This window comes from Lissotriton vulgaris, chromosome 9, assembly GCF_964263255.1.
Source record: "Lissotriton vulgaris chromosome 9, aLisVul1.2, whole genome shotgun sequence".
NCBI classification, from domain to species: domain Eukaryota; kingdom Metazoa; phylum Chordata; class Amphibia; order Caudata; family Salamandridae; genus Lissotriton; species Lissotriton vulgaris.
Genome location: NC_141697.1, coordinates 1,133,663,692 through 1,133,677,523, shown reverse-complemented (window position 1 = coordinate 1,133,677,523; position 13,832 = coordinate 1,133,663,692). Strand labels below are relative to the sequence as shown.

Sequence of the window (13,832 nt, the reverse complement as noted above, 5' to 3'; positions counted from 1 at the left end):
CTTCTTGAGCACTCTGGACAGGAGTGGTAAGGGTGGAAAGGCATGCAGAAGACATGTGCTCCAAACGGTTCGAACGAAGGCTCTCCCCACTGTTCAAAAAGACCTTGCGCCACCTCCGGTTGGAAACACTACTTCTGATCCGCTAGGCACCAAGGCTAAATTTGTCCACCCTGGCGTCCACGAAACCGGCCAAGTATTTAAACAGGGATATGCCCTGTTGTTCCAGCCATGTCCAAAGACACAGTGTCTCTTGACAGAGGGTCCACGACCACACCCTACTTTGCTTGTTGCAGTATCACCTGGTGGTGGTGTTGCCCATGAACACTCAACTAGTCGCCCCTTGAGGGATGGTAAAAAGTCTTTCAGTGCCAATCAGGTCACCAAAGCTCCACAAGTTGATCTGTAGTCAGTCTTCCGCCAGAGACTAGAGTCCACTGAGCTCCACCTCTACCAGATGGCCACCCATTCTCAGAAATGACGCATTAAACACCACTGTGAGATCTGGTTGGGGGATAAAGAAAAGAATGCCTCTGACCCAATCGCGGTTTTTCAGCCACCACTACAGATCTTTCTTAGTGCCCTCTGATATCTGAACCAGGTCGGTGAGATTCCCCTTATGCAGCGCCCATAGGAACTTCAGGTCACAATGCAGAGCCCACTTATGCCATCTGCATGATCGACCAGCAGGATGCAGGAGGCCATGAGGCCTAGCAACCTCAGAGTCAGTCTCACGAGATCCAGGATAGATACTGAAATATCGGTATCATAGCCTGAATATTCTGGACTCGCCGCTTTGGAGGATAGGACGGAAATGCACTGTGTCCAGAAAGGCTCAGATGAAGGCGAGAGTCGAGAGGGTGTCAGGTGTGACTTTGGCATGTTGATAGTGAACCCCCAGCTAATACAGGAGGTTTGGCGCAGTCTGAAGGTGGGAAACAACTGCTTGTGGTGAGCCCTGCTTCAACAACCAGTCTGAGATAGGGGAAGATGCTTATCTCCGCAAATATCCCGCGACCACCGTCATCAACTTTGTGAAAATGCAAGGGGTACTAGTGAGGCCGAAGGGGCGCACTGTAAATTCAAAGTGCTCGTGGACCACTGTAAACCAAAGATAGCGACGATGGGCAGGAAGGGGATCAGGAAATAGGAGTCCTTCTAGTCCAACGCCAACATCCGGTCTCCTGGGTCCAGGGCAGAAAGGACCTGAGCAAGAGTTAGCACTTGAACATTTCTTTTCTGAGGAAGAAGTTGAGGGCTCTGAGGTCTAGGATAGGACGAAGGCCTCCATCCATCTTTGGAACGAGAAAATAGCAGGTATAGCAACCACAGCCTATTTCTGGGCCAGGAACTCTCCATAGCTCTCTTGGCCAAGAGAGTTTGGACTTCCTCGTGAAGTACGAATAAATGATCCTCCATCAGCTGATCATAAGTTGGAGACATGGAAGGAGGGGAGTAGTCCCTTCGGACTATTTGCAAAACCCACCCGTCCGAGGTGATATCCCGCCAGTGGTGGAGGTGATGGCGTATCCTGCCACCAACTGGACGCCCATGATCTGGGAGAATTTGACTAGGAAGGATGAAGGCGGGGTGTTTGTGACCTGACTTAACTTCTGTCAGGTGAACCACGCCCATGGCCACACAGAGGTTGCAGAACTTGGGCAGTCCTCTGGCTGGGGTTGGGCTGGCGTGGTTGGAAGCCCCTTCCATAGCCACGAAAAGAGCGATAGACGGAGGCTAGCCGGGATGATAGTGAGAGGCCCAAGGACTTGTCCGTAGCCCACGACTCTTTAAAGCTTTGATACGCTGCGTCCGCCTGGTGATGAGAGCCATCAAAGGGCATGTCCATAAGTCAGAAATGCAAAGCGTGGCGCCCATTGGCCACCACTGAGAATATCGCTCTGCCCAGAGAGTCTGTAATGTCCAGGCCACATCATTTGCTGCTTCTCTCCCATTTGCAACAGCCTGGGAAAGGACAGCCCACGCCTCCTCCAGGACTTGTGCTAGCGAATGGGAGTAATGGCTCAAGAGGCATGCAGTGTTTACTGATTGCAATGCTAGGCTGGTGGAAGAAAAGATGTTCTTACCACAGTTGTCCAGCCTTTTGGATGTGGAAGGGAACGTGCCATGGGACATAGAAGCTTGGACCACCAAGCTCTCTGGGGTTGAGGGGCTGGAGAGGAAAGCTTGGTCGCCCGGAGCAGGGCGATGGTGACAGGCGGTAGTTCTATTCACAGGAGCCCCTGTGCTGGGCTTGGACCAGGTGCCCAGTAGAACATTTGTTAAGGCCTGGCTGAATGGCAGCAAGGGGTCCGAGGTGGAGACAGACTGTAAGATCTGTCAAGACATTGGTCTTGACCACCACTATAGAAAGCTGCAGGTCCAAGACCTCCGCAGCCCTACGCACCACCATTCCAAATGAACCCCCCTCCTCCGAAGTCAGGTTAGGAGGAGACCGCATGCCAGGCTCTGGGGAGGCGTTGAGAAGCGAGATTTCCAAGGGATCCTGCTGCCCCTCCCAATCCTCATCTAATCCTAGCCCTTCAGAATCAGGCACATCCTAGCCCTTCAGAATAAGGCACAGGATATGACACATAGCCCAATGGCTCAGTCGACGCTGGACTCTGTCAGTGGATGCCCAGCCGGCTCGGTCTCGTTTGTAATGATGGGGTAAGCACCGTGGCTATGTGACATCAAGGCTCTTGGTGTCAGGGAACGTCGAGGAGGTACAACTGGCTCCGGCCAGGATCCAGGAACAGATCAAAGAGGAGTCTGGTGCACTGGACTCGGTGGCGCAGAACCCACAGGATCTCCTTCCGATGAGCCTGCGGGGTCTGAAGGCACCCCGGCAGGGCCAGGCTGCCCAAATAGGGAACGCATGGAGTCATAAAAAGATTTTAACTGGGCAGGGTTTGCTCACTGCCCCAGAAAGGGAGAGAAACGTGAAGCCGAACTAGGCAAATGCTCCGCGGAGCGGGGCTCCAGCACTGCGACTCCTCAGTCTTGTCAGTTGATCGACAGGGTGAAGTCAAAGCATGCTTCTACTTCTTATGTTTCTTGTGATACTTCTTACCTGATCGACAACTTCAAGCAGGGGGAAGGAGATTTTGATCCCTCCAGAGCAGTGCTCAGAACGTCCTCTTGACCGAGAACGAGTTCTTAAGGGAGATCTCAGAGGTGCCGGACTCAGCCGCAAGCAGCTTTATGAACACTCCCTCAAAGTTATAGGCGCCATGCGCCGGCATTCAGAGCACGACTTCGGGTCTTGGCCGGGCTCCAGGCACCAAACACATACTAGACTGGGGTCTGTAGCCTACATGGCGAAGTGACAGGCACCGCACGGTTTGATCCCCGAGGTCTTCTCACTAGACATCTTATACACCAAAAAACATCAACAAAAAGTTGACAAAAGTTTGCCAAAAAGTAAAGGGGGGGGGGGTAGTTCTCTCCAACAGATCTGCACTGGCTGGAATGGAAAGAAAAGTACCGACGTCAGCAAGCAGAGGTGGCACCTATAGAGACAACGCGAATTTCAGGACGACGAACCCTACGCCTAAAACGTCACGTGGAGTTTGACAGACACCACCTATTGGCGAGCAGGCTTACTGCTATAAAAATCTTCTGGATCTAGACGACGACTGGAATTTCTAAGGTTAAGGAATCTGCGGCTAGATGTCTTTATCAGACAGCAAGTGCAAATAGATGGAGTCATTGACATAAGCATTACTAAAGTTAAGTTGATCTAGGCTATTTGGTAAATAGAAAACACATCCCTTGTTGACAGGCAATGAGGAAATAAGATAACTTCTAGATGCTAGGTCTGTGAGTTTTATGTATAAAACAACAAACCCCTGAAAAATAACCATATTGTGGGTTGGATAAATGCTATTCACTGTGAATGAACTTCAACAAAGTTGTTTACAAAAAAAAAAAGCAGTGATCCCAAAGGACGTCAGTATTTGTAATTTCATATTTTCTATTCATAGCAATAAAGGGTGAATGATGTAGATAAGTGTATTTCTTTTAATCTTATATTTCCATCAGGTGTGGCCTTTAGTCTTTTATTTCAAGTCTTTTTATTGCCAAAAAAGCAATAAAAGCTAAAGGCAAAGGTGTCCAGATGAAGGCTTTAGCTGAATTAATAATTTAGTATACCAGGGGATTCACAAATAGTACTTGGAGTTCTAAAGGCATGCACTATAAAGCGTACCCATACACATTAAGAACAATATTTGATGGAAAAAATCATCAAAAGACAGTCACAACGTTTGAGATTAGATACTTTTTTTTATGTTTTGCTACACACTGGGAGAATTAAGGTGTAGTGTTCTGGAATAAAAAGCTGCTTCATATGCTTAGCATCATATGCTAAGCACTTCTCTTAATAGCATATGGTGAACAAGGGCAACTGCTCCCCACTGATCTACGAAAGCATACAAAGGCACCCAGCCCTACTATTTAAGATGTTCTCTTATCAGTCATTTCTCCTTCCTGAGATATGCCCAGCCGGCACTTAGAAGGGACCTTTACATAATCGAAGAGTCCTGAAGTGCACCAGAGAGGCTGGTTCTCCCTTCCTCCAGTGTGTGTTACACCCAGCTCTCAGGAAAGTAGCAATCCACTCGTCTTTGGGGCTCCTCCACCTACAAATGCCTTTCAAGGCCCTGGGTTTCCAATATAGAACCCACATTCCTCCATGTATCCGGCAGCCACTGAGAACAACATTTTCCGCTCTCAAGAACTGTGCGGCAACCTCGCTAACTACTTCCACAACACGATCTCAGCCATCTATGAAAACTTCATACATCAACCCTCCGCTGCAGACAGCATCGACCAGCTCCCATCCAAGAACAAAACTCCGAACACCTCCTCACCACGCAAGACACCATCTCCATCATAAACTCTGTGCACTCTGGGACACCCACAGACCCATGCCCCCACCAGGTCTTCAACCTCGGAAGCAAGAGAATAGGTGACAAGCTCAGGAAGGTCCTGAACATCTCCTTCATAGCGGTTGGCTTCCCGGATAACTGGAGACTCCCCCTTAAGAAACCATCCCCTGACCCCGCTGATTTAAAGAACTACCGGCCCATCTCACTGTTCTCCTACCCCACAAAAAACCTCATGAAAGCAATCACCCAGCACCTGGAAGATCACAACCTCCTGACACCCTCGCAATCTGGTCTGCAGACTAACTACAGCGCCGAGCAGTCTTGACAGCCATGGACGACATGAGAGCCCTCCTAGACTGCAAAGAAACAGAAGCCCTCATCCTCCTGACCTGTCAGCCGCGTTTGACACCGTCTACCACCAAAACCTGATCAACAGACTATCACATCAGGATTCAAGGAAACACCCTCAATTTGATCCCCTCATAGCTCACCGGCAGAACCAAAAAGATCTGTCTCCCTCTGTTCACCTGCCAGCCCAAGAGGATCATCTCTGGGGTCCCCCAGGGTTCATCCCTCAGCCCGACCCTCTTCAACATCTGGCCACTGGCCAACACCGTCAGATCACACTGACTCAACATTATCTGCTACGCCGACGACGCACAGCTCATCCTGTCTCGGTCCAAAGACCCTTCCAATGCCAAAGCCAATTTCCTAAGATGCAGGATGAATGTTGCAGACTGGATGAAGGATAAATGCCTCAAACTCAACATGGGCAAGACGGAAGTCCTCATCTTTGGGACCACCACCCAACATGGAACCACCTATGGTGGCCAGAGGTGTTCGAAACACCCCACACTCTAACAGACCACACCCGCAACCTCAGCATCATCCCAGACATCAAACTATCGATGAATAAACAAGTCAGCGCAGATTCTTCACCCTGCCTCCTCAGGCTGCGCAAGATCTTCAGGTGGGTCCCGATAAGCACCAGAAGGACCGTTGCACAGGCCCTCATTACCAGCAGGCTGGACTAAGGAAACACGTTTTGCGTGGTGATCACTGCACACCTAATGAAGAAACTCCAAACAATACAGAACTCAGCGGCAAGACTCCTACTCGACCTCCCAAGAAGGACCCACATCAAACCCAATCTCAGGAAGCTGCACTGGTTCCCCATTCAGAAGAGATGCCAGTTCAAGCTGCTGCCCCACGCTTACAAGATTCTGCACAACGGAGGACCAGCACACATCAACACACTCCTAACCTTTCACCAACCATCTACACTCATCCAATCAACCTCCTTCTCCATCGCAGACACCCCACGTATGCACCAAGCCTACAGCGGAGGATACTCCAACTTGCACCTCACAGCCAAAGCCTGGAACTACCTTCCCCTGCACCTCAGGACCGCACCATCGCTAACAATTCAGACAAGACCTAAAGACCTGGCTGTTTGAGTAACCACCCTCAGACAGCAGCAAGCAGCCCCAGTGCCCCCAGACTCTCACGGGTGATTTGTCTTGCAAAAATGACTGATTGATTGTAGCACTCGCAGGCAGACATATCACAGCACAAATATCCAAACACGCTTGTGCTACACTAGATACCAACAAAATGTAGGCCAAAGGTGAGTTAAGCACACAGCAGCTGAACTTTACATGAGTGGGTATAGGAGGCTGGCTCAGTATATGGTGCACACTTACTTAAGTAAACCACCTTACACTAATCCAGACAACCCTTATGGTGATTTTAGTGGTCTTAGACAACCTTAGAAAGCTCATTAAGTGGTAGTTTTGGAGACCAGCCTTCAGCCTTATCTTGGAGTGTTAAGCAGCTTGTTTCACCAGATCTAATCATGCTGTGTAGGTTAAACGAAAAAGAAACACACAGTGTGCATAAAAAAGTTTTATTTATTACACAACACTCACTAACTCATAGGTATGTCTCCTACCCGGAGATATCAACACAATAATACTGCAATTGCTAATAGGTAAGTAAGCACAATACACCGTGGCCTCCAGGGGGAGACCAAAACATATACTTAAAAAGTGGAATGCAAACTGCAACCGAAGTCGTGACTTGGACCAGGATACCCAGAGGAGCTGGGGACCGAAGGATCCACCAGAGGTAAGTACCCAGGAACCTCACGGAGGCTGTGTGCAGAGTGGAAACACAGCCGCGTAGTCAATGGAAGTAAATGGGAAAGTCGCAGTTGCAGTTTTGAAGAGGAACGACCTACCCAGTGGACCCTGAAGAATTCCTGTGAAAGAGTCAGAAGGTTGGAGAGTCACCCCACCCGTGGATACCCCAGGAACCAGGATACCTATTTCAGGGAAGCCGTGTGCATAGGTGCGAAGTGACGTCGGAAACTGCTGGAGACCACAATGGAGGACTTCAAAAAAGATGCTGCTAGCGAAGACTGTGCAAGAATCTGATGGAATTCAAGGTTTAATTCCTGAAGTGAAGAGTCTGCATGCAGAGGGGACAGAGTCTATGACAATTGGAGGCAACCAGGAGGCATGGAAGAGCAATGCCCACTGATGTTGGAAGGTGCAGGAGTGATGACAGTGACCTTGTCGCTGCATCTGTGAGGACCAGTGCCTGTAGATGTAGGGGAGTGACTCCTTTGCTCCAAAACGAGTTTACTTCAGGTCTCCTTTATGCCCAGAGGTCTGCAAAAGATCCTGGAAGAAGCACAGACAGACAATGAAGAAGACTTGCAGAAGAACGAGACCAGGAGCAGCAGGAGTCTTCCTTGATGCTGTCTCCAGGCGAAGTCCAGGTGTCTAGAAGGTCGAAGAGTGACGTGGTTTCAGGCTTGAGTTTTGTCCTACAACAAATCTGAAGAGCCACCCAAAGGTAAGCCCTTAAGTATCCCAGAAAAAGTGTGGGATGACTCAAGGGTACCTCCCAGAGGATGAGTTTGACAGAGGGGAGGATACTCCCATGTCCTTTGTCCAGTTTCGCGCCAGAGCGGGAGCCAAGGGCTCCTTGACCTGGCTCAAACCGGAGTATGCAAGGAGGGCCCCAAATGTGCCCTTCAAAGCGGTCTGGTGGCGCTGGCAAGCAGCCCCACCCCAGCCCAATACACTGAGTCCTGTCTGGGAGGTGGTTACACCTCTCTGCGACAGGAACTCAAGTGTTCTACCTTCCCTTGCTGGAGCTCAGCTCAGCAGCAGGAGGAGGAGGAGGGCAGAATCGTGTCTGGGGTCGACAGCAGCACTAGTTTTCTAGCAGACCCTGAAAGGCTGTTACCGGGAGTACTGGGTTCCCCCCAGTGAATGTAATCATACCTCCAACAATGGTAACAGTTTTGGGAGTATGATTCCAACATGTTTGATACCAAGTATGCCCAGGTTCGGCATAGCCACTATATAGTTAGCCATCGCGTAATGACCGCTGGCCACTATATGTATAAAAATGGCTGACCGCACTTACAAAGCCTGGATAATCAACTCTAGGGTTGGTAGGGGTCCCCTACTCATGCAGGGGCACCCACAACCTTATAATCCTTCAGGATTGGAAGGCCTGCCTTAGGGGTGACTTTTAGGTTTTAAGTGTAGTGGCCTCAGATATGAGGAAACGTACATCTGTCGTAAGTGGTGCTAGCACCAACTTATAGAGGCTGCAATGGCAGGCCTGTAGTCATAATTTGAGTGATCTCTCATGGGTGGCACAATACATGCTGCAGCCCATGGGAGACCCCTGGTGTACCTAGGCCCTGGCTACCTTAGTACCACGTACGAGGGGTTTATAGGACTACACCAGTAGCCAATTGTGGGGGTACAAAAGTACTTAACGTCAATTTAGAGAGGAAGCACAATGACTGGGGTCCTGATTAGCAAGATCCCAGTCAGACTAGTCAAAAAACATACTGAAACCAGCAAAAAGTGGGGGTAACCATAAAAGCAGATCCTACTTTTCTACAGTGGGCATGTAGGCACCCTTCAATGATCGGTAAACGGGTGTGTTCAGACTATTGATAATTATTAAAACACGGTATGCAGCCACCATCACTCTTTGTGCACCCCTCCAGGTCCAACAAGACCGCAATCCGCGAGACTGGCCTAGGTTGTGAAGCACATGCAGGATCTGTGTTCGCCCAGGACTAAAAATCTGCACCAGGAATCCAAATATTGTTGCTGTGGTACTCAAGGTGGGAGCATGTCCATCACACTGCAAGGGACTTGTACATTTTAGCAAATCAAAAGGTTCAACACCAGACATAACAAGAGGAGGCACTGAGGGGACTCTGGCATGCAGGGGTCTGGTAACTTCGTCACCAAAGGATCACTACTGACAGGGAAGGATGCTGAATGCGCAGGCACTAAAAAGAATAAATAGTAAATGAGGGCACCCAGGTTGGATAACTTCAATTTTTCATCTGAATTGTAATTTTCTTCTATGAAGTACGCCATTAGACAGCACAGCACCCCTCTCACCCCCTCCCCCCAAATAGATCACTAACGTTGACAGGTTAAGAGGTGCAGGTAGGAGCCCAGCTGGCAATGGGGGTACACTGTTACAGAGGACATCTAGGGGCGCTCGACAGAGGAACAGCTGTCCCCAAGCGGCACTGCATTAACGTAAGAGAGATGACTTTGAGGTACTTGAAGGATGATTGGGCTGTTGCAACTAACCAGACAGATATTAACCAGACAAACCTGAAGCGTATAATCATGTAAACCCCAAAGTGCTTGGGCTAGAATTTCAGTAAAAGTGGAATTCAACTAAGAGTGGACTCTGATCATAGATAAGAAGGCCTATGACAAATTGAAGAATAAGAACTTAACTTAGGAGGTGGAGGCAGCTTTGTTTTATGACTAGGGGCGTGGGCGCTGATGGCTTCTATTAAACCAGGAGTGATGTTCTCAAACAGAAGTACAACATTTAGCACTATATCTCAAAGAGAAGCAGAACAATCTGAATCCTAGAATATGTTCAGTGTGATATTCTACTGACAAGGATACTACTACCAAGATCTGCTTCCACCAACAATCCAGACAATTGCACCTACCTAAAAGAGCAGCAAAAACTGGAAAGCGATTTGGGTTCAGGTCCAGCTGCTTGGCAACCTCATGCATCAGGTACTGGCTTGTTGTGAGACTTTTTCCATTGCGGCTCAGCTTGAGGGCATGGGCGCTGAAATAGTAGGGGATGTTACACAACGCATAATCTGAGTCATAAGCGATGAGGCCATGGAACCCGTTCTCTCTGCAGAAAGCAATCACTTCTTGATGATGATCTTCGATGCTTTGTGCGACCTAGGAGGAAAGGAGAACAAGAGGACTGGGTTACAACGGTGCAGCGGAGCCAAAAGAGCAAACGTCACCTTGAATAGAATTTCATGCAAATCTCAGAAACATTTCAGTCTGTACCAAAACAATCGCTGCACAACGTCAAGAACATCGTGTTTCTCAAAGTACAATCTGGTGGTTAGCCCTGTACAAACGAGATAAACATGACTGCAGGCCAAGTCGCTGCTTCTGCAGCAGGTAGCGCGCTATTAACAGGATGCAAAGGTCTGTTTCATCAAGGACTGTAAGGTCTGGACTATTTAGATGTCATACAGAGGATACTGCCATGTGGGAAGTAGAATCTAGGAACTGACGTCAAGCCTGAATTGCTGCCTGAAAAGACCTGGATTGCGCCTACAAGATGGCTGAAAAATGCTCAAAGAACTTCAGTGAAAAAGCTAGTCAGAGGAAAATACCAAATTACCTAACCTGACCTCTGTGACAACCAGTGGAAAAAAATGAGAAATTGTCTTAAACTTCTTTCAAACCCAGCTCACAACCACAAAAAGGATAATCGTTTCAAGTTCCTGTGATGATCATTCAAAATAAATTACGTACATTGTATGGGCTGTGGCAAGGCAATATCCCCTAAGCAAAAACAGCATTTGTACAGCACTCTACATTTATTGCACTAAAATGTGCATGGAAGTCTATGTACGTAATGAGCTGCATCGAATTTGAGGATTACTAAAAAAAATTAAAAAATTAAAAATAAAGAAACAGCCGCAAAAAGTCAGTTCAGCACTGTCAATGCATTTCAGTCCAGCAGTGGCATGGCATGGGCTCCTTTCTACACTTGGAGGGTCTTATATATTAGGCTCACAAGACGCGCTTTGTTTTTGGCAATTCAACTCAAAACCAGCACCGGATCGCCTCGCCTATATTGAAATCAATGGAAATATGGGATATTAAATAAGGTGCTTTATGCATAAACCAAAAGAAAGTAAAATGGCGCCACCACAATGGCAGTAAGGGCTTTGGATGCCCCACATCCATGGGCAGTCAAAGGCGATGATGAATGAAAGGGAAATAATCAGCTCCTAAGAGCGGGGTAACCTGTGTGCAACAAGGCCAGTGGCAAGTGTACTCCACAGTTTTACTACGTACATCCAGCAACGCATGCGCGCGAGCTCATGCAGAATGTCTACTTCAGCCGTTCTTAACCTTTTGACTTCTGTGATCCAGACTGAATCATAAAAAATGTTTTAAAAAAAATAATGGGGCAGTTGGAGCTTTTCTACATTGAACTGGGGCCCACTCATTGTCCATAATACTCTATTTGATGCGCTTTCACTGATCCCAAATGAATCGGAGGATACTAACAATTTTTAGCCTCCAATTTCAAATTCCTTCACACTGACCGAAGGTTTTAAAATTTTACATTTTGGTTATTTATTTATCTATACTACTATTATAAAGGAAGAACTTTGAACCTTTGAGGCAGGTAAACTCGGGAACCACAGCGCCAATCCACACACCCGATACATCATTGTAATCGTCAGGGTGTGCAGATGGACATAGGCTATATAAACTATAAAAATATGCGTTATTTGAAAAATGTACCTTAAAAAAAGTTGTCCCTTCGAAGTAGCACCGGCCGCGACCTGCATGCTGACACCAGGAGCGCGGGGAGGAGCGGCGTCCAGGAGCGCGAGGAGGAGCGGCGGACATGGCGCGGGGGAGGAGCGGTGACCAGCGGCGGACAGGCGGTGAGGACCGGCAGACAAGCGGGAGGAGCTGTGACGAGCGGCAAGCAGTGGCGGAACGGTGAACTGAGGAGCGCGGGGGAGGAGCGGCGGCTGAGGTAAGGCTCCGGGGGACCCACGAACAATGTCGGGGCAGGCGGGGGTCGGGGCAGGCGGGGGCTGGGGCAGGCATGGGACGGGGCAGGCGGGGGACGGGCCGGACGGGGGCCCGGGCTGCTGGACAATGTTGGGGCGGGGTCCTGGGCTGCTGGACAGTGTCGGGGCGGCCGGGGGTCGGGGAAGCCCGATTGCTCCCGGACAAGGTCGGGACGGGCTGCTAGTATACTAGAAAAAAGGGAACGATAGGGGGGTCTATATGGGTTAGTTTAACGACCTCAACATCTCACAACCCAAACCGTAACGAAAAACAATAATCAGGAGATGTAAGGTCATAAGAGATTTGTGCTGTTCTGAAACTAAGAACAAAGAGGGATCATGAAACACGTAGAAATTACACGAGGCTGAAAACTCCCATCAGCCCACCATTGTGGCGGAATATCATTACGTGGGATACGGATATTAGATCCAAATCTCGCCCAATCCATCAAATGATGGTGCCGAGATTGATTTCCGAGGTAGACCTCTAGCCACAGTGTATTTCAAGTAGGTGCTGATGGTGTGCAGTGCTGTGAGAGAAGTGAGTGATAAAGATAAAAATAACTACTAGAACAGAAAATTTGTTTAATAGGCACTGTTCTAGTGTCAAGATTAAAATGACGCCTGATAGTCTGAAAATATGACTATATAATGGCGCAGTGCAGAGTGGTCGACATGTTTCAGCTGTGTGGATCAATTTTATCCAGCTTTCTTCAGGACCGTGGTCTAATAGCAACTGCAAGATAAGTGAAAGTGTGAAAGTGAAGCCATGCAATATCGAATCAAAATATTCCTACCAGGAACTTTGGTCCCCTATGTAGACTGGTGGAAAAATGAATTAATCGTCCTTTCCTATAAGAAAGAGAAATAGTGCACAATATATGTGGTATCAAAAAAATGTGTCTACAATGATCCCTGAGTGACGAAGACAACAGTACAAACACAAAATTAGACAAGAGCAGAAAGTCTCTTTGCTTAACAGGAGGCAACTGTCCTCCTGGTTTGTGTGACAATAGTCGCAATCATATCGTAGAAATGCTATACTCACCCAGCGTTATGTGGGCAGTCACCTCACCTCACCCCCTCGGGAAAAATGAGGCCCGCTCTGTTAAAATGGAAGAGATGGTAAAATGTGAATCACCGCAGAAACAAATTTATTTTGGTGTGTAGCTAAGCTATTTCATCACTTCCAAAGAAATTTTTAACTAAGCCCAGTTGTTTTCAGAATCGACACCTCCCTTACCAGACTGCATGTCCAGACCAGTGCTAGTCCAGAAAAGGTGATTTAGGCAAGAACCCCGTTAGCAAGAGAGTTCATAATATAGAGTGCGGGGGCCCACCGTAAGTTGGTACCAAAGTATGAAAAGCACAGAAGGAACATGGTTCGCAAGTGTTCCAACTAGGCGGCAGGTATGTGAAGAGTCTGCAGGAGCCTACCTGTCCGTCGGTACCTCTCGCCGGCTTCCAAGTGGGAGTGGAGGTACCGACCGGACAGCCAGCGCGCCTTTTTATACTAAGGTTAATTGGATAATTAATCCCACCGGTTCATTGTTATGGTGTTCCAGTGTCTCAGCCGATCACGGAAGTGATCAGCCATTGGTTTAACCACTCCTCGCCTTGGTGCATGCGCCAGTAATGCTAGCACTCGCGCATGCGTGGTGAAACTGATCGCTCACGCGTGCGCGCTGGAGCGATTAAAACGGAACCGCGACGTGCGGAACACGAAGATCATTGGTATAGCCACTCCTCGCCTGGGTGCATGCGCCAGTGATGCTAGCACTCGCGCATGCGTGGTGAAACTGATC

The 13,832-nt window shown here is 48.5% G+C and overlaps 1 protein-coding gene across 2 annotated transcripts in view; it reads right to left on the bottom strand.

Annotated features, from left to right (window-relative positions):
* Nucleotides 1–13,832, bottom strand: part of FAM120A (family with sequence similarity 120 member A) — a 453,805-nt gene that overhangs the window by 329,404 nt on the left and 110,569 nt on the right. For both annotated transcript variants that reach the window (XM_086939166.1, XM_086939165.1), the window contains exon 2: nucleotides 9,907–10,153. In XM_086939166.1, the coding sequence (XP_086795292.1) occupies nucleotides 9,907–10,153 (247 nt within the window). The remainder of the gene's footprint in view (nucleotides 1–9,906; nucleotides 10,154–13,832) is intronic.